At 40.1% G+C, this 19302-nt stretch overlaps 1 protein-coding gene across 1 annotated transcript; it reads right to left on the bottom strand.

Annotated features, from left to right (window-relative positions):
• Window positions 1-15304: 15304 nt before the first annotated feature.
• Window positions 15305-16089, bottom strand: LOC100808321 (repetitive proline-rich cell wall protein 2). The gene has a single exon (XM_003546540.5). It carries the CDS (start codon window positions 16066-16068, stop codon window positions 15532-15534), a length of 537 nt encoding a protein of 178 aa, XP_003546588.1. The 5' UTR covers window positions 16069-16089; the 3' UTR covers window positions 15305-15531.
• Window positions 16090-19302: the final 3213 nt, after the last annotated feature.

The following is a 19302-nucleotide window of genomic DNA, read 5'->3' as shown; positions in this document are numbered from 1 at the left end:
TGAAGTTATAATATAAAGATCTTTCTTCATCTGATCTTTTGCCTCTACACATTCTCATTCATTTGCATGTTTATTTCCTTGTTACGCTTAAAACGATACAGATCCAACGATGAGTCCTGTGAAGGTACTAATACTGGGGACCCGGCCGTCGATTTCGAGCAAGAAGCAAGTCGGACGGAGAATGAAGAGGACGAGAATGTGGGGCTTCCCCCGGAGCTGGAGAGGACAATCGCTCAGGAGGATCAAGAGATGAGGCCGCATCAAGAAGAGACAGAACTCGTAGACTTAGGAATTGGCAATGGGAAAAAGGAAGTAAAAATAGGCATGGTTATGACCGCACCCGTCCATAAAGAATTAATGGCCCTGCTAAGAGACTACCAAGACATCTTTGCCTGGTCGTACCAAGATATGCTCGGTTTGAGATCGTACAACACAGACTACCTCTGAATCTTGAGTATTCCCCAGTAAAACAAAAATTAAGGTGGATGAAGCCTGAGACATCCCTGAAAATAAAAGAAGAAGTGAAGAAACAATTTGACGCTAGCTTTTTGGCTATTGCTCGGTACCCGGAATGGGTTGCCAACATTGTACCAGTCCCTAAGAAGGATGGGAAGGTACGAATGTGTGTGGATTATCGGGACCTAAATCAAGGCAGTCCCAAAGACAATTTCCCTCTGCCGCACATCGATGTCCTCGTGGATAATACGAACAATTTCGCTTTGTTTTCCTTCATGGACAGTTTCTCCAGCTACAGTCAGATAAAGATGGCGCCAGAGGATATGGAAAAGACCACTTTCGTCACCCTGTGGGGGACGTTCTACTATAAAGTGATGTCCTTTGGGCTCAAGAACACCGGGGAAACCTATCAACGGGCTATGGTGGCTTTGTTCCACGACATGATGCACCGAGAAATCGAAGTCTATGTAGACGACATGATCGCCAAGTCTAAAACTGAGGAACCTTGTCAATCTGCGGAAGTTGTTCGAAAGGCTTAGGAAGTATCGATTGAGGGTGAACCTCGCTAAGTGCACCTTCGGGGTCAAGTCAGGAAAATTACTGGGTTTCATTGTAAGTCAGAAAGGAATAGAGGTGGACCCCGAAAAGGTAAAAGCCATCCTTGAGATGCCAAAACCACGTACCAAGAAGCAGGTCCGAGGTTTCCTAGGGCGTTTGAACTACATTGCCAAATTCATGTCACAGCTCACCGTTCATGAGCCACTGTTCAAGCTCTTACACAAGAACAAATCCATCCACTAGAACGAGGACTGTCAAGAGGCGTTTGGAAAGATCAAACAGTGCCTCATGAACCCTCCCGTGCTTATGCCGCCAGTGCTCAGGAAACCTCTCATCTTGTATATGACGATTTTGGACGAGTCAATGGGGTGCATGCTGGGGCAACATGACAAGTCTGGGAAAAGAGAGCGAGCCGTCTACTACTTGAGTAAGAAGTTCACGGCCTGTGAGATGAACTACTCCCTGCTGGAAAGGACATGTTGTTCTTTAGTCTGGGTGCCCCACCGTTTAAGACAGTACATGCTGAGCCAAACCACCTGGCTGATATCCAAGATGGACCCGGTCAAGTACATCTTTGAGAAGCCTGCTCTCACGGGACGGATCGCCCGGTGGCAGGTTTTGCTATCCGAGTTCGATATAGTCTATGTCACCCAAAATGCGATAAAGGGAAGCACCTTGGTAGACTATTTGGCTCAGTAGCCTCTCAATGATTATCAACCCATGCATTACGAGTTCCCGGATGAGGACATCATGGCCTCATTTGAAGAAAATCTAGATGAGGACAGGGACAAGTGGATCATGTGGTTTGATGGAGCGTCAAACGTTCTAGGCCATGGCGTTGGGGCAACATTGGTCTCTCCGGACAATCAATGTATACCTTTCACGGCCAGGCTGAGGTTTGACTGCACCAATAACATGGCTGAATACGAAGCATGCGCTTTGGGCATCCAGGCAGCAATTGACTTCAACGTCAAGCTACTCAAGGTGTACGAAGACTCAGCGCTGGTGATTCACCAGCTGAGAGGAGAATGGGAGACTAGGGACCACAAACTGATACCCTACCAGGCCTATATCATGGAATTGGCTGAGTTCTTTGATGAGATCTCCTTCCATCACGTTCCCCAAGAGGAAAATCAAATGGCGAATGCACTAGCCACTTTAGCGTCCATGTTCCAGCTGACACCGCACGGAGACCTACCGTACATTGAGTTCAGGTGTCACGGCAAACTCACACATTGTTGTTTGGTGGAAGAAGAGCGAGACGATAAGCCTTGGTATTTCGATATCAAGCGATACGTTGAAAGCAAAGAGTACCCACCGGAGGCTTCCGACAACGACAAGAGGACATTAAGGAGATTGGCGGCTGATTTCTTCTTGAACAGAAGCATACTATACAAGAGAAACCATGACATGGTTTTGCTCCGATGCGTGAACACTAAAGAAGCTAAGAGCATGTTGGGGGAGGTCCATGAGGGTTCTTTCAATATGCACGCTAATGGGCACGCCATGGCTAGGAAGATCATAAGGGTGGGCTACTATTGGCTCACCATGAAGATCGATTACTGTCTCCATGTGAGGAAGTGTCACAAATGCCAGACGTTTGCGAACAATGTCAACGCTCTGCCCTTGCCTCTGAATGTTTTGGTCACACCATGGCCATTTTCCATGTGGGGAATAGATGTGATCGGGGCCATAGAGCCAAAAGCTACAAACAGACATCGTTTCATCCTAGTGGTGATCGATTACTTCACCAAGTGGGTCGAAGCTGCTTCGTACGCTAGCGTCACGAGGAGTGTGGTGGTCAGGTTCATCAAGAGGGAGATTATCTGTCGGTATGGTTTGCCGAGGAAGATTATCACAGACATCAGCACCAACTTGAATAATAAGATGATGGGGGAAATGTGCGAGGAGTTTAAGATCCAACACCATAATTCCACACCCTACAAGCCCAAGATGAACGGAGCAGTGGAGGCAGCCAACAAGAATATCAAAAAGATTATCCAGAAGATGATCGTGTCATACAAGGATTGGCACGAGATGCTCCCATTCGTGCTACATGGTTACCAAACCTCATTGCGCACATCAAATGGGGCAACGCCGTTCTCGTTGGTATACTGGATGGAGGCTGTGCTACCATTTCAGGTGGAAGTCCCGTCATTAAGAATCTTGGCGGAGTCCAGATTAAAGGAGTCAAAATGGGCCCAAGCACGTTTCGATCAGCTTAATCTCATAGAAGGCAAGTGTTTGGCCGTCATGAGCCACAGGCGTTTATATCAGAAACGAGTAAAGAATGCTTTTGACAAGAAGGTACGCTCGCACAGGTTCAGCGAAGGGGACCTGGTACTGAAGAAAGTCTCCCATGCCCTGAAATACAATAGGGGAAAGTGGGCCCTGAACTACGAAGGGCCTTTCGTCGTAAAAAGGGCTTTCTCCGAAGGGGCCCTTGTGCTTGCCAACATGGATGACGAGGAACTACCTTCACCCGTGAACTCCGACGTTGTCAAGCGATACTACGCTTAAGATCTGGGGCAATTAAGGAAGTTGATGCATGTTTTTATTTTCTTTGGTTTCCCCCTGGGATTCCTGTCCTCTGTAATTTTCTCATCGTAGTCTTTTAAAGAACGTAGGATTGGGGTTTTGTTGTTCTGATCCTCGCTTTGTGCCTTAAAAGATGCGTAGTCTTTAATGACCCGAGCCTTTTCGCTCAATCCATGGGGATGCCCTAAGTGCTTAATTGAAACTAAACCCGACAAGCTTTTGCTAAAGAATTATTGCATTTGAAAACGCTCATGCATATGCATCTACATGCATATTTGTTATCTTGTGACAGGGACAAGATCATTTTAAGCAATGGTCAAATACCGCACCAAATCCAAGACATAGATGAATCGAGGTAAGTGGTAACGTGACCACGATTTGCTGCGCAATGTCATTTCTTGCTTTCAGATACTTGGGGACGGGCACGAATGGACGCTAGGCCCATGATCAACAGATCGTTGTCCTGTGTCCAGCTCCAGACAATCGAGAAGCGCTACTGGGAGGTAGCCTAGTATCCTTTAAATTCCTACCTATTATTATCGTTGTTTCTTTAAGATGATGATCGGATGCCTAACTTACCCTAGGGGTTTCGAGTAAGCGAACACTGACCCATAGAGAGCGCGTATTTTCTTTGCAAAAAAAAAGTACAGGGTTAGCTCGCCTGGGCGAGCACCCCTGCCCAGAAAACATAAAAACAAGGGGAGGGTGAGTTTCTCTCCACCCAAAACTCCCCTCCCTCATTCAAAAATGGAGCACCCATGGGATTTACGGTTTTTTGACCCTAGGCCACCATTTTTGTGCTTTTGCTTCCATTTTTAGTGTCTTTGATCACTCCATACAAGTAAGTACATTATCCTTTGGCCTCTAGTTTTCCATTGATGCCTTTTTATGCTATAAATTGTACATGATTTGACCAATTTCGTGAGACAATTTGGGGCAAATTCATGCTTTGATTCATTGAATTAGGGGGTTGTAGGGGATGGCCTTAGGCCTAAGTTGTATTCTAAAATGATTGGGCAAGCCACATTGCCCCCATTCCTTTCTTATTTTTACCCAAAAGTGTGCCCACCGAGTGTTCGGTGAAATGCCTCAATGGCATTCGCGCACAAATTTGTGAAGTTTGCTTATAGAATGGGTTTGTGCATGCATGGTTGCCATTTTTGGATGCGTGGATAGCTTGCGGAGTTTAGGGTAAAAGCCGAAATGTGACTTAGGCCTAGGAACCCAAGCCTTTGGTTTTGAGTCCAAGAAAGCATGAAAATGAGAGCATGTTGGTGAGGATTCCCTTTTTAGGCCAACACTTGGTTTGGGCTATACCATGATGATTTCTTTGTACCTAGATGGTGTGAAAATGTTGTTCACCATGTACATGAGTATATAGAGTAGGTAGCCAAGTGCTTTGTGAGTGTGCATGTATGTTGAATATGGCACAAAAATGCTTCTCAAAATAGGAATATATGACAAGAAATTACCTTTCAAAAAATATATATATGAATTAGTAATACAAAAATTGTTTTTTTCCAAATAAGTGTAAATATGTGTGTACATACATAGCATGAAGCTGCCTCTCAGGTGTATGACCATGTGTGTGAATAAAATGTGAACATATAGCAAAAATGTCGTTCAAATGAAGTAGATAGGTGGCAAAAATGCTTGGCAAAATATATGTGTATGTTTAGATAAGTAGGCAAGGTGCGCTGCAAAATGTGTATATCGGATAGTTTTGCTTGTAGCATAAGGAAATTCTTTGCAAACAAAAGTAGGTGCATCTCATAAAATGTCATTCACCAAAGGAAAGATGTGTGTAAATGTATGTATGTCCTAGGTAAACCCGCGCGTTAATGCGTAAGGTTTTCTTTTAAAATTCACGTTGATAGTCGCATTTTGTTGGAAAGAAGTGTACGCTATTTTTGCTTGATTTGGCTTTCGTTTTAATTGGTTTTCTTGAACTAACTTTCCGAATGTTATTTTTTTTCGCAAGAAATGGCTCCGAAGAAACTCTCCACGAAGAAGTCTGGAAGGGACATCACTGGAGAAGGCTCCAGTGCCACCTCAGAGTTTGATAGTCACCGTTTCCGGAGAGCCAAGCACCTACAGCGCTTCGAGGCCATCAGAGGATGGTCATTCCACAGGGAGAGGCGTGTCCAGCTCAGGGAGGATGAGTACTCGGACTTCCAGGAGGAGATAGCTCGTAGGCATTGGAAACCTCTAGTGACTCCCATGGCCAAGTTCGACCTTGAGATAGTCCTAGAGTTCTATGCTAATGCCTGGCCCACGAAGGAGGGAGTTCGGGACATGCGCTCGTTGGTAAGGGGTCAGTGGATTCCCTTCGACGCAGATGCCCTCAGCCAGTTCTTGGGTGACCCGCTAATTTTGGAGGAAGACCAGCAGTGTGAATTCAACCAGAGGAGGAGCCAGGCAGATAGTTTCGATGAGGAAGCCATCGCCCAGCTGCTATGCATACCGGGGCAGGATTTCGCCCGGACCGCTGCAGGGAGGCGGGTGCAGATCATGCGCACCAGTATGACTACTTTGACCCAGATATGGATGACACTTCTGCTCAGCAATGTCTTGCCTAGCAACCACAACTCCGACCTCCCTCTGCCTAAGTGCCAGTTGGTGTATGCCATCCTGACACGGATGAGCGTTCACGTGGCCTAGGTGATTGCTGATGCCATTTATTTGTTTGCAGGAATGGCGCCGACTAGGCACCCTCTGGACCCAGAGAAGTCCAATAGGGCCCTGGGATTTCCGGCTTTGATCACGGGCCTCTGCCAGTCCTACGGAGTACCTGTCACCCCCAGCAAGGTAATCTGACTACCGATCACCCGAGCCTTCATCGAGAAGTACTGCACGCCTGGGCAGGCACAGGGTAACGCACATCAGGCCGCGGGCGCACCGCCACCACCTCAGCAGGCCGATCTGGCTGGACCATTGGGCGTGGAGCATTATATATAGCATTTGGTTTGCCAGCAGGCGGCCAACCACCATGGACAGGTGCAGATACATGAGTGTCTCTACCAGTTCAGCCTCAATCAGCAGGGGCAGGGTTCAGCCCTTTTTGTATGCCCTACCCCGGAGCAGTTTGGGGCTGAGGTCGCATGGCCTGGAGACTAGCCCGATGCCCAGGCAGGGGAGGAGCCTGCAGGATCCCCCGGTGAGGCGGATGAATCCCATATGGATGAAGATATGACTGACCTGCTAGGTTTCTTGGGAGGGAGTGGAGCCACATGACCAAGGTAGCCGCACATTTTTGTTATTAACATTACTGCTTTCAGTTATTGTTTTTGTTGCCATCTAACATTATTGCTTTCAGTTATTGTTTTTGTTTCCGCTATGATCTGGCATTACAGCTCTCAGTTATTTTGTCACTATTTTTGTTGCGACTTACCATTGCATTCTTTTCCATTTGCTTTGTGATTTGACGTAGGTAGGCCGTGTGTGCCCTCATCCGCACGACCTTTTCAGAAAGAGGAAATAAATAAATAATAATAACTTAATAGATGAAGAATAAATAAAAAATAAAATTGGTTAGCTAAAAAGTCAACATGCTGTTGAAAAGAAAATAACTTCCCGCTTTTCTTTGAACAAAAATTCACCGATCAAAACAAAGGGTTTTTGTTGGAAAACGTGTATACACCTGAAGGGTGAATGCTGTGAAAATTTTCCTGAACACTCATAATGGACTCGGATGAATGCATTAATTGATAAAGGAGCATATTTTGGAAACATTGGGTTGACTTAAATAGGAAAAAATGAATCCTGAACCCTAGTGTCACATGACCATAAGAACTTGATGCTTGAGTGTCCACATAGGTGCATGCATGACTAGTTTTGCATAAAATTTCCTAATCATCAGTGTTGCATGTGTATCATGGAAATAATGTGGGACATCTCCTTTTTCCTGAACCGCTGGCCAAACCAACATCCTGACATATATCATGTCCATCCATTCTACAAGCCTTGAGCCAAAATCCTAACTTACCATAAACCCTACCCTCGGAAGAAAACAAAAAAAAGAGAAGAAAGTTCCCAATCAAAGATCGGAAGAAAGCAAAAGAAGAAAATTCCCAATCAAGATTGGAAGAAAGCAAAAAAAAAAAGAGAAAGAAAAATTCCCAATCAAAGATCGGAAGAAAGCAAAATATACAGAAAGGTCTTTGGACCAGACAATATCTGAACAATACAGAATTGTCACAAGCAAATAAGAAAGAAAGAAAACCACGACTTGAAGTGGTCCTCTCCCTTTGATTGCCAACCAAAATCCTGTGCGCTAGTGACTTTTCTTGCCCCGCACTAAACAAAAACAGAAAAGGAAAAGGCCCAAACGCTCAAAGCCAAATTCCTCACCGAAACACCAATCCCGAAAAAGTCCTATTGATCCATGATCACGCACGTAATCCTTGATTTGATAGGAAATTATTCACAAAATTAAGTCATGACATATCTATGGTTTGGAATTAGGATAAAACACTTACCTGTGTGAGATTGATACACTTCGAGTGATTTTCTTCTATTATGTTGGGCCCAGTGTTTCCTCTAAATGGTCGTTTAGGAAAGAACGCTAACATCCGAAATCTCATTTATGGTTTTGAGAAAATTTCATCAGCATACTCTCCTTCCCCAATAGACACATTGTTTTTCATCAAAAATCATATGTTGCTCTGATTAGTTGGAGGTTTTGTTTCTTTACTAAAGCATGTTCGCATTTTAGTGAAAGAACACCGAGACTATTTTAGTCTCACAAAAGAAAGAACTACATAGGTCTGAGTTCCTCATCACAAATGGAGTATACATAGGAGCAAAAGCCCCGCTTTTGTCAACCACCCCACCTTTTGCTATCATGACCCAAGATTCGATAGCATGCGGAGACACCTTATGATTATCTGCACCGCGTCATTTCGAGACCCCAAGTTCAATTGACAAGCAGAGGCCAATGTGGTCATCTGCACCCTTTCCGGAGATGTCAACATCTCCTGGTAGAGACTATTTTAGTCTCGCACATCACGAAAGCAAGAACTACGTAGGTCTGAGTTCCTTATCACAAATGGAGGATACATAGGAGCAAAAGCCCCGCTTTTTGTCGACCACCCCACCTTTTTCTATCGTGACCTGTGACTCCGATGACCTGCGGAGATACACAAGTGATTATCCGTACAAATGATTTTTGTTGATCCTAACCCATGAAGTTAGGTGGCAGGCAGAGATGCCCAAGTGGTTATCCGTATAAATACTCTTTCGCTATCCATCAGACTCAGAGTCCGGTAGCATGCAGAGACTAACATTGTCTTTTGCACCCTTTGTCAATTTGGGCCAACGAACCCGTTGACACATGGAGATTTACATCGTCTTCCGCGCTTTCTGTCATCCTGACCCGTGAAGTCAGGTGACGTACGGAGATACCCAAGCGGTTATCCGTACAAACGGTTTCCGTCATCCTGACCCGTGAAGTCAGGTGATGTGCGGAGATACACAAGTGATTATCCACACAAGAGATTTCTATTAATCCTAACCCGTGAAGTTAGGTGGCAGGCGGAGATACCCAAGTGGTTATCCGTATAAACACTCTTTCGCTATCCCTCAGACTCAGAGTCCGGTAGCATGCAGAGACTAACGTCGTCTTCTGCACACTTTGTCAATCGGAGCCAACGAACCCGTTGACACGCGGAGATTTACGTCGTCTTCTGCGCTTTCTGTCATCCTGACCCGTGAAGTCAGGTGACGTATGGAGATACCCAAACGGTTATCTGTACAAACGGTTTCTGTCATCCAGACCTGTGAAGTCAGGTGACGTACGGAGATACCCAAGCGGTAATCCGTACAAACGGTTTCTGTCATCCTGACCCGTGAAGTCAGGTGGCATGCGTAGATACCCAAGCGGTTATCCGTACAAACAGTTTCTGTCATCTTGACCCGTGAAGTCAGGTGATGTGCGGAGATACCCAAGCGGTTATTCGTACAAACGGTTTCTGTCATCCTGACCCATGAAGTCAGGTGACATGCAGGGATACCGTATGGTTATCTGCACCTTTCGTCAACCAGGGGCAAACGAGCCCATTAACGCGCAGAGACTAACATCGTCTTCTGCACCTTTTGTCATTCTGACCCATGGAGTCAGGTGGCATGCGGGGGTACTGTATGGTTATCCGCACCTTTCGTCAAGCAGGGGCAAACGAGCCCATTAACGCGCAGAGACTAACATCGTCTTCTGCACCTTTTGTCATTCTGACCCATGGAGTCAGGTGGCATGCGGGGGCACTGTATGGTTATCCGCACCTTTCGTCAACCAGGGGCAAACGAGCCCGTTGACGCGCAGAGACTAACATCCTCTTCCGCACCTTTTGTCATCCTGACCCATGGAGTTAGGTGACATGCGGGGGTACCGTATGGTTATCCGCACCTTTCGTCAACCAGGGGCAAACGAGCCCGTTGACGCACAGAGACTAACATCGTCTTTTGCACCTTTTCTCATCCTGACCCATGGAGTCAGGTGACATGCGGGGGTACCTTATGGTCATCCACACCTTTCGTCAATCGAGGCGAACGAATTCGACGATATCAAGATGATGTTGGTCGTCTGTTCTGATTATTTTCAAAATTTTTGCAGGTTTTTACTCTAGTCGTCCAGAGACATGCAAGCCCGATGACGCATAAGATTCTTCTCTACTGGGCGGGGGGGGGGGGGGAGGGGCGATCAAGTTCGATGGCGTGGGGAAGTGTCGTGGTTGTCCCACTTTATCGCTTTCAAGACACTGAAGTTTTGTTGACGCTTCTGATGCCTTTTCTTTCTTTTTGAATGACAGGTTCCACTGGTCGGGATATTAACCGGCCGAATGATGTTCCACTCGAATGAAATTAGTGTCTTATCTTTACTTTGCTTTTATCTCCAATAAAAGATAAGTAAAGAGGGGTAACTGTCACACCCTAATTTCGTTCGGGGACCATTGTTTGGTGACATGCAACCTTCGCTTGACCGCCTCGAGGTACTTAACACCCATCGTTAGGTAATTCGTGAAGTTCCACAACATTCCGGAAGTCAAAAAGGGCATTGTTGCATAATCCATAAAGTTTCGCAACATTCTGGAAAGAAAATGGGTGTCGTTACGTGATCCATAAAGTTCCGTAATGTTTTGGAAAGGAATCAGCAAAAAAACACAAAAGGGGTGTATTTAGTAAAAAGGGGGTGCAAATAGCAACCAGGCCCACTTGGGCCTTCCAGGGGTTCCAACAGAAGACGCTGCCTTCTGGTGGAAGCAACCCAGCTCGCTTGGGGGAGCTGGGCGGCAACCACCTCCCTCTTTTCTCCTATAAATAGGGGAAAAAGGGTAGAGCAAAAATATCCAGGCCTTCTGGTATTTAGGATTCTCTCGAAATTAGTGAGGAAAATTGTTTTTGTCAAAAAAATCCAAGCCGAGGTGCTTCCGTAACGCTTCCGAGACATTTCCGTGAGCGATTTCGTGAAGATTCTTCACCATTCTTCATGGCTCTTCGTCGTTCTTCGGTCTTCAACCGGTAAGTTCTCGAAATCAAATCTTTCAATTCATTCTATGCACCCTTGGTGGTCCCCACTTGTTTCGCGTACTTTTATTTTCATTTCTTTTGTTTTTCGTACCCCCTTTTGACGTGCTTTAACCATTTATTTAAGTCGTTTTCTCACCTAATAAATAATAAAATGAATTTCAACTGATCATTTGTGTTGCAATATCGTTTAATCATTGTTAAAATAAAATCCAACCGATCGTTCACGCAGTAACCACGTCTAAACCGAAAAAAGGCAAAATAATAATAAAATAATCAAAATATCTTCGAATAAAATAATCAAAAAAATTAATCAGACATTTTTCTTTGAAAGTTTCCTTGAATGAATTGACTAATAACCAAAGTGAAACTAAAGCTAAAATCAACTCACAAATCAAGCTTTGTCCGCAAAAATCACTAAAAACCGTTTTAAGGTCCAACGCCTTAAACGGTCCTCTTTGCTTTTATTGGTTAACATGGACCGTTCAAAAGCATAAAATCAATATGTAACTTTACCGTTTTGTCAAAAACCAAAGAGATCGTTAATGGTCCAACGCCTTAACGTTTCTCTCCTTTCAAAATCAAAAGATCATTTAATGGTCCAACGCCTTAAATGACCTTTTGTTCGGTTAAAATATATCTCGCGAAAAAGATAAAAACAACTTAACCAAACTTTTAGTTCTCAAAGAACTACGTAGGTCTGATTTCCTCATCACAATTGAGGAATACGTAGGAGCAAGGGAAACACTCTTGTCGACCATAAAAAAAATAAAAAATACAAAAAGGCATAAAAAGACATAGAAACATAAAAAAAGGAAAAAATAAAACATTTTGAAGTCATATTTGCACATTTGATTAAAGGTTATCATCCCTTATGATGGACGCGTGGGGTGCTAATACCTTCCCCGTGCGTAAAAACAACTCTCGAACCTTTTCACACTTTTCATAGACCACACCTTTTCGGTTTTTCTGACGTTTTCCTCGTATAAACATTGGTGGCGACTCCGTGCATTTTCCTTTCTTGGAAGACGCACCCGTGAGTCTCGCGTCGCCCTCCCGCCGAAGGGTAGGTTGTGACAAAACCGATGTTAACTTATCATACGTTAACATTGGTTCTTGAAAAATCGATGTTAATGAACTAATCAGTTCATTAACATCGATTTTTCAAAAAAAATGATGGTATCATATACATGTTATTTACAATTATACCACCGCATTTATGTTCACATCGGTTTTGGCAACAACCGATGTTAATTTGATGACGTTAAATCTATATTTTTCTAGTAGTGAAAGGCTAACCAATGCTCTTGTGGCATTGATTATAGAACTAAAAAAACAAATATTTTTTTATTAAAATGCACAAAATTAAGAGTGACAAAACATGTTGCACATGCCAACTCGTTTTGGCCCTTTTTTTGGTGGGTTGGGTTAGAATTTTCAACCTGCTAACTATCCCCGTTTTGGTCTGCAAAAAACAAGTTGAGAGAAAAGTGGGGCGGACCAACTTGTCAACCTATTTTTTATTAAGAAAATAATTTAATATTTTCTTTGGTATTTTATACATATATTTATTAATTTTTAATTAATTTATTTTTTGTCTAAATAAATTATTATTCAACATTTATGGTAATACATTCAATTCTTTTTAGTAAGTATTTATTATTTAATATTTAGAAAAGATAAAATTAATTAAAATATATTTATAATTTTTTTTCTTAATATTTTAGTTTTGACAAGCCAATGGATCAACCCAACCAAAACTGGGACGGTTTGATACTTTAAATCCATATATGAAATGCGAGACATGATGGGTTAGCTCGTTTTTGGTAGGTTGGCAACTAATTTTGTCATCCCTATGCAAAACTGCCTTGTTCATGACTTTTTTTACACTCTCCTACTATCTCCACACTAAATACTTCTTCCTTTTAGTTTCTTAACTAATGTCCTAACGACACTAATTAGAAAGATCCTTAGAAAATTTAATAACCTAACTTACTAAGATTAAGGAAATTGATTAATTTAGTTGATAGGAATATGTTTGTCCTAATTTTTTTCTTCAAGACATCATTGTTATTAATACTCATCACTCTCATATAATTGTTTGATATATTAATTAGGAATATTTTAGTATAAAAATTACTAATGCAAAACAAAAATTATGAATTGGATCTTGCAAAAAAGAACAAGTATTACTCTTAATTTGAGTGCTATAAATAGGAATGAAGGGAGTTATAAAATAGTTAAAATAACTTGGTACCTTTCATAAAATGATTAACTTTATAGAAAAGATTAGTTATGAACAAATGAAACAATTGGTTGCTTTTAGTAGGTTTTATTTACATTTATAGTTTTTATTTTTGTTGATGATACGTTTATACCTAGTTAACTTATCTAATCATTTATCATGTATAATTCATTTAACCAAGTATTTTCTAACAATTTTTCTTGTGACTCAAATATTTATTTTTGAAATAGTTTCAATGATATACTTTGACATTAATAAAAAAAATCACTTAATTTAAATTATTTTTTTCTACTTTCTTCTCATTTTACTATTGGTCTTTGGACGTTTATGTATTAGTTACGCGTGTTGATTAACATCTCTCTTATGCTCAACACAATTACATTTTTTTTTACTCATAAGAAAATAAAATTATATATATTAAATTTTCCTATAAATATAATGCATTTAAAATTTTAATTATCTTTTGTTTTTATATTGACCCCTTATATAAAAATCCTAATTCTACCCCTAACAACACCAACAATCTACTCATGTGGCACTCATATAGATGTAACACTTCAAACTGTCACATATGAGACTGTGATATCATCTACAACTATTCATCACTATTATTTCACTTCAATAATTTCTGTGAAAATTTGATGTTAAATTAAATATTATGGGTCAAATTGTTAATTAAGTTGTAGAAATTTGAAGGATTAAATCTGCATTATTATTATTTTTTTTTTTTTTGAGAAACCAAACTGCGCAACTCTGAAACTATATATATACGAACCAAAATTGGATTTAAGAAAATTATCTAATTAAAATACGTTAATCCAAATTTGAAGCATGTTCAAAGGAAGAATCTGAAGTGGGTATGAGATGTGGATTTACACGTTATGGATGTCTGCCAATAAGGCCGTTCACTTTCACTTTATTAAGAACAAATACATCTTAGCTACCTATTAAGCATGGTTAGGTGCCCAATACTCAACTAATTAACCTAGAAATTCTCCTATCTCTGTTATTTTTTCAGAACTTCAGGAGACAGCCATTGTTCTCCAGTAGGAAATAAATTGGACAATAACTTATATCAAGCAGTAACATCTTAAAAAAATCACATAATAACATATATAAATGATTATTATTTCTACATTAAATAATATTCATTAAGAATATTCCGCTATTTTTTTAAAATCTACTTGTAATTGATTTTTTTTATATCTCACTTGTAATTGATTTAAAAATTAATAATCTCAATTTATTTTTATTGAATGTACGTCCCTCATCTCTTGCTGAAACTAAAGTTACCACTCGGTAAATCTCAAGCCACCAAATACAGAATACAGCCTTCATTGACTACTCTTCTGTATCTGCCATGAAATATCATGCACGTGCATTGGACTATACAGTTTAAATAGATAAATTTCTCAATATATTTATACAAAAAGAAAATTAAAAGATAAAATAAAATAATTTTCTTTTATAATAATTAAAATTAAACTTATACCCTTCAATTTTTATAAAAGTTTCCCCATATAACATCTCTGAATTTCGAAATGCATAAGGTAATTTGAAATTATTGTAAAAGTTTGACTTATTTTATTATTTTTTTCTTATAACTGTTAATTAATTTAGAATTTGTCCAATAATGTCTAACTGTTTATCATAAGCACTGACGTAAAAGTTCTGTACAGTGGGTATCACATTATTTTCATAAATTTTATAAAACACTTTCAGAAATATTTGTCACAAGATAAATCAAAATCAACTATTCTAAATGCACCCTTATACTTAAGTTGTAAAAAGTAATGGAAAATGTTGTTTGTCAAGAAAATGGATTTCGTTATTATCACACGACAGTTGATTTCCACGGAATCCTACATTACATGTTTTTAAAAAATTTTAATCAATATTTATTTTAAAAATTACAACATTCACCGTCCATTTTACATTTCGTACAATTCTTGTGGTTTCACTTTCGTAATAAGCATCACTCTACAGTAATTTAGGATCAATATAAAGTTCTATTAATCATAATTTGGAGTACGAAGCAACATTTTTTTCCCCGTTCTACATCAATGATACTCTTATATTTGCCATAGCACTGTAAAGTGTAAACAAATGTTTGAAATGAAGAAGCTAAGAGCAATCCTTGCAATAATTTGCAAACTATAAACTACATTCTTAGCACCTCTTATTTAGCATATACTTAATACACCCCTTGACATCCTTCAGAAATGGGTGTCATCAATTGGAGGGTACTTTGGGTATGGTGGCTTTCCATATGGTGGCTTGTAGACTGGAGGCTTCTCAACCGGTGGCTTCTCTACTGGTGGCTTATAAACTGGAGGTTTCTCAATTGGGGGCTTGTATACTGGTGGTTTTTCAACTGGGGGTTTGTAAATTGGAGGGTTCTCAACTGGTGGCTTGTACACTGGTGGTTTTTCAACTGGGGGCTTGTAAACTGGAGGCTTCTCTACTGGGGGTTTCTCAACTGGTGGTTTTTCAACTGGGGGCTTGTAAACTGGGGGTTTCTCTACTGGAGGCTTGTACACTGGTGGCTTCTCTACTGGGGGCTTATAAATGGGGGGTTTCTCAACTGGAGGTTTATAAACAGGAGGTTTCTCAATTGGGGGCTTGTAAAGTGGTGGCTTCTCAATGGGAGGCTTGTACACCGGGGCCTTCTCATAGTCAGCAAGAACTTGAGGGAATAGAATTAGAGCTGCAAGGAGCAGCACTAAGGAGCTTAAGGAAGTCATGTTACTCATGTTTTAGTTTCTGATGAATAACACACCCAACGATGGGTTTTTATACTAGTTTAGGGGCGTTACTGTTAAGTGGATGTCTCAATGGAGTAGTTCTCACTTGTGACGCGGTTTCTAGCACCGTTGTGCAAAGGTCAATCTTTGGTGTTGATTTTAATGACTGTGTAGGTGAATGTTGTCTTCTTGTAGTTGCAAAGTTGGAAATTTAACGGGTAACATTGTCAAGTCCACACTAGCTTGTGACTATTTTTTTGCATTTCTCTATGCACCGACGTCTTTGTCTAGCTCCTTTGGATAGGTTTTAAATAATTTCAATTGCCATACCAAATAATTGAATTGTTTTAACCATTATGGCATGGGAGAGTAGTGCCTAGTTTCTGGTTTTGACTCGTGATTAACTGCAAACTAACAAAGAAAAAGAGTCTTTAACATTGGAGACTGGATTTGGATATATACCAAATTAGAGCCAAGTAATGTTTTCTGCATATATAATTTAGTCGTATTATTTTGATATATTTGGCTATGCTCAAATCACTTATACATTTCGATCTATTTAAGTTTATTTACATAATTGTAATATAAGTAAATTATTAGGTAATGGTTCAGTACTTTTTCTTTTCAAGAAATAAACCTATCATCCTAATGAAGGAATGTTACTAAATAATAGTATTAAAGTAATCAAGGCCCGTATACGGATATGCAAACTAGTCTAACTGAAAACATATATGATATTTGGCTCAAAAGTTGAGTTGACTAAATTGAAATTAGGAAAAATGTTAGATTAGAAATTAACACAAACACGAGGCTTTCTTGTTAAATTGCATTGCTCATTTCCATGATTTGACCTTGAATATTCCCAGTACTTGATCAGATTTAATTCTTTTCAACTATATTATTGTTAAAAAACTCCACACACATTTTGTTTGACAACAACTCCAAAATCATAATCATTACCGTGCATGAACTATCGACTTAACAGATATCATTCTTTGTTTCAATTACTTCATTTAAATGCCTAAACTAATATTTCCAATACATTTATATACACTTTTAAACTCAAGCAGAAATTTACTGTATACCGATCTGAGCTGCGGCATCTTCCTCTAACAATTTTAGCTCTATTTCCTCTGCTAGCTCTTTGTTCTTTCTATTTCTTTTTTTATATTATTTTTTAATTTAACCTTGATCATATGGGGCCAAGTTTTGCATGAAGGAGTTTGTATTTTGGATAGCGGTGGAGTATGATTGTGGATGTCATTGGAGGCACTACTAAAATGTAGCATTTTACGACGCACATTCTAAGACGGTTATTAATAATCGTCTTAGAATGTGTCACGGTGATATTTTTGTAATTAGGTGTAATTTATTTTGTTTTTACGTCGCGCATTCTAAGACAGTTATTAACAACCGTCTTAGAATGCACTCTATGTCATTTTTGTAATTATGGTTAAGTTAAACGAAGATGAGCCTCTCCGAAGAATCGTCGTCGTCTTTGTTACCCTAATGATTAATATGATTGCTCGCGCACGATCGAGGTCAAAAACCCAGTGTTCAGAGCTTTCTCCTGTTGTTTGTATGTCCTCTGTGTTCAGAGCTGAGTCCCCGGTGTCACGCGCATCCTGAGTTCAGAGCTTAGTCCCCGATGTCCCCTGAGTTCAGAGCTGAGTCTGCGGTGTCGCGCGCTCCTAAGTTCATAGTTGAGACCCCAGTGTCCCCTGAGTTCAGAGCTGAGCCCCTGGTGTCACGCTTTTTTGGCCATCGTCAGCCAGGTAAGTGCATTTTACTCTGGTGGGTTTGTGTTGAGCTATCCTATTGTCTGTCTCATTCTTTTTTTTAGTCACTCACACCTAAGATACCTTAGTTTTTGGTTAGAAGTGTAAAGAAGCATTCAACATGTAGATCGGATGTCCGATCAAATAATCCTTAGTGAACCCATGAAAGTAAACCACAATGAAGACAATCCCCATTTTTCAGTAGTTTGAATTGAGTTGAACTAACATTGTAGGTCCTTCTCCTATCATTCCCATGAGATTAGACCAACTTCAACTTACATGTCCTTTGAGAGGAAGTTCATCTCCCTCCTCACCATCCTCCACCTACATAAAGGTATTAACACGTACAAAAGTCTAAAATGAAAACCTGTTTCATAAGATTTTTTTGTATGGGGTGAGGGTTATTATGGAAGAAAGAGCAACCTCATAGTTGTCATCATCACTAGGATAGGCAGAATCTAACTTGTGATACAATACTTCATCTATTTTGTCCTTTACATTCTCCATTTGTTCCTGTGAAAAGTGATTCAAGCCAAATCAGATTGGGAAACGATGTTTCCATAAAACATACAACTTGGCTTGTAATAAGAAATGCTAAAAATGTAAAGATCATTAAGAGCATAGTATTTTGGATCTTATCCTCCACACTTTACTTTGCAAACTTGAAATATGATTCATGCGTGCCTGTTTGTCCACAAAAAGAGAGTTAAGGCATTTTCTAGCTTAACATATAAGAATGTGCCTATAGGTCTGCATAGAGGGGCAGATACATTAAGAATAAGAGTAAAACCTTACTTTATTTTGATTGTTGTTATATAACCAATATGTGATTTGCTAACTAACTTTCATAAAATACACTGAGGGTGTTGCTTCCAAGTGGGTGTGTACATTACCAAATCCCTAAAAGTTAAGCTAGATTTTATCACCTTGGTCTTCAAAAGTTAAAACTTAAAATCTCCAATATTTTTCATCCCTCCATCTATTTAAGTTTGATGTCGTTAACTTGAAAAGGCTTTTTGATCCCTCCAATATTGTTGTGCATTCTATGTAAGGTTTCAAGACAAGACCGTCATAGAATGCGCCGTATTCTACGATGGGTTTTGAACTGTCGTCATAGACCATGGCACATTCCACGACGCCCGCTACGACGACGGTTGAAGATCGATGTAGCTTGTGCTTCATAACCGATGTAGAATTGGGTATAAGTAGTAGTGAGGGAGCTCTAGGATTTAAAGAGTTGTCCTCCAATATCATTAATTTTTCCAACCGAAGAATATCTTTGATTCAAAGAAAAATTTTATTTTTCATATTTGAATTATTTTTAAAAAATATGACTATTCCGAGTTGAGAAAAAAATTATTGCAATAAAAATACTACATTAGTCTTATTAAATCTTTTAATGTAGTAAATAATTAAAATTAATTAAAGTTTCTAGAAAGATTTTGGGAAAGTTCTATTAGACTAA

The sequence above is a fragment of the Glycine max genome, chromosome 15 (genome assembly GCF_000004515.6).
Source record: "Glycine max cultivar Williams 82 chromosome 15, Glycine_max_v4.0, whole genome shotgun sequence".
NCBI lineage: Eukaryota > Viridiplantae > Streptophyta > Magnoliopsida > Fabales > Fabaceae > Glycine > Glycine max.
This window is presented reverse-complemented; position numbering and strand designations above follow the sequence as displayed.

Excerpts from the sequence above, each read along its gene's own strand:
- LOC100808321 (XM_003546540.5), bottom strand. The coding sequence starts at position 16,068 with ATGAGTAACATGACTTCCTTAAGCTCCTTAGTGCTGCTCCTTGCAGCT.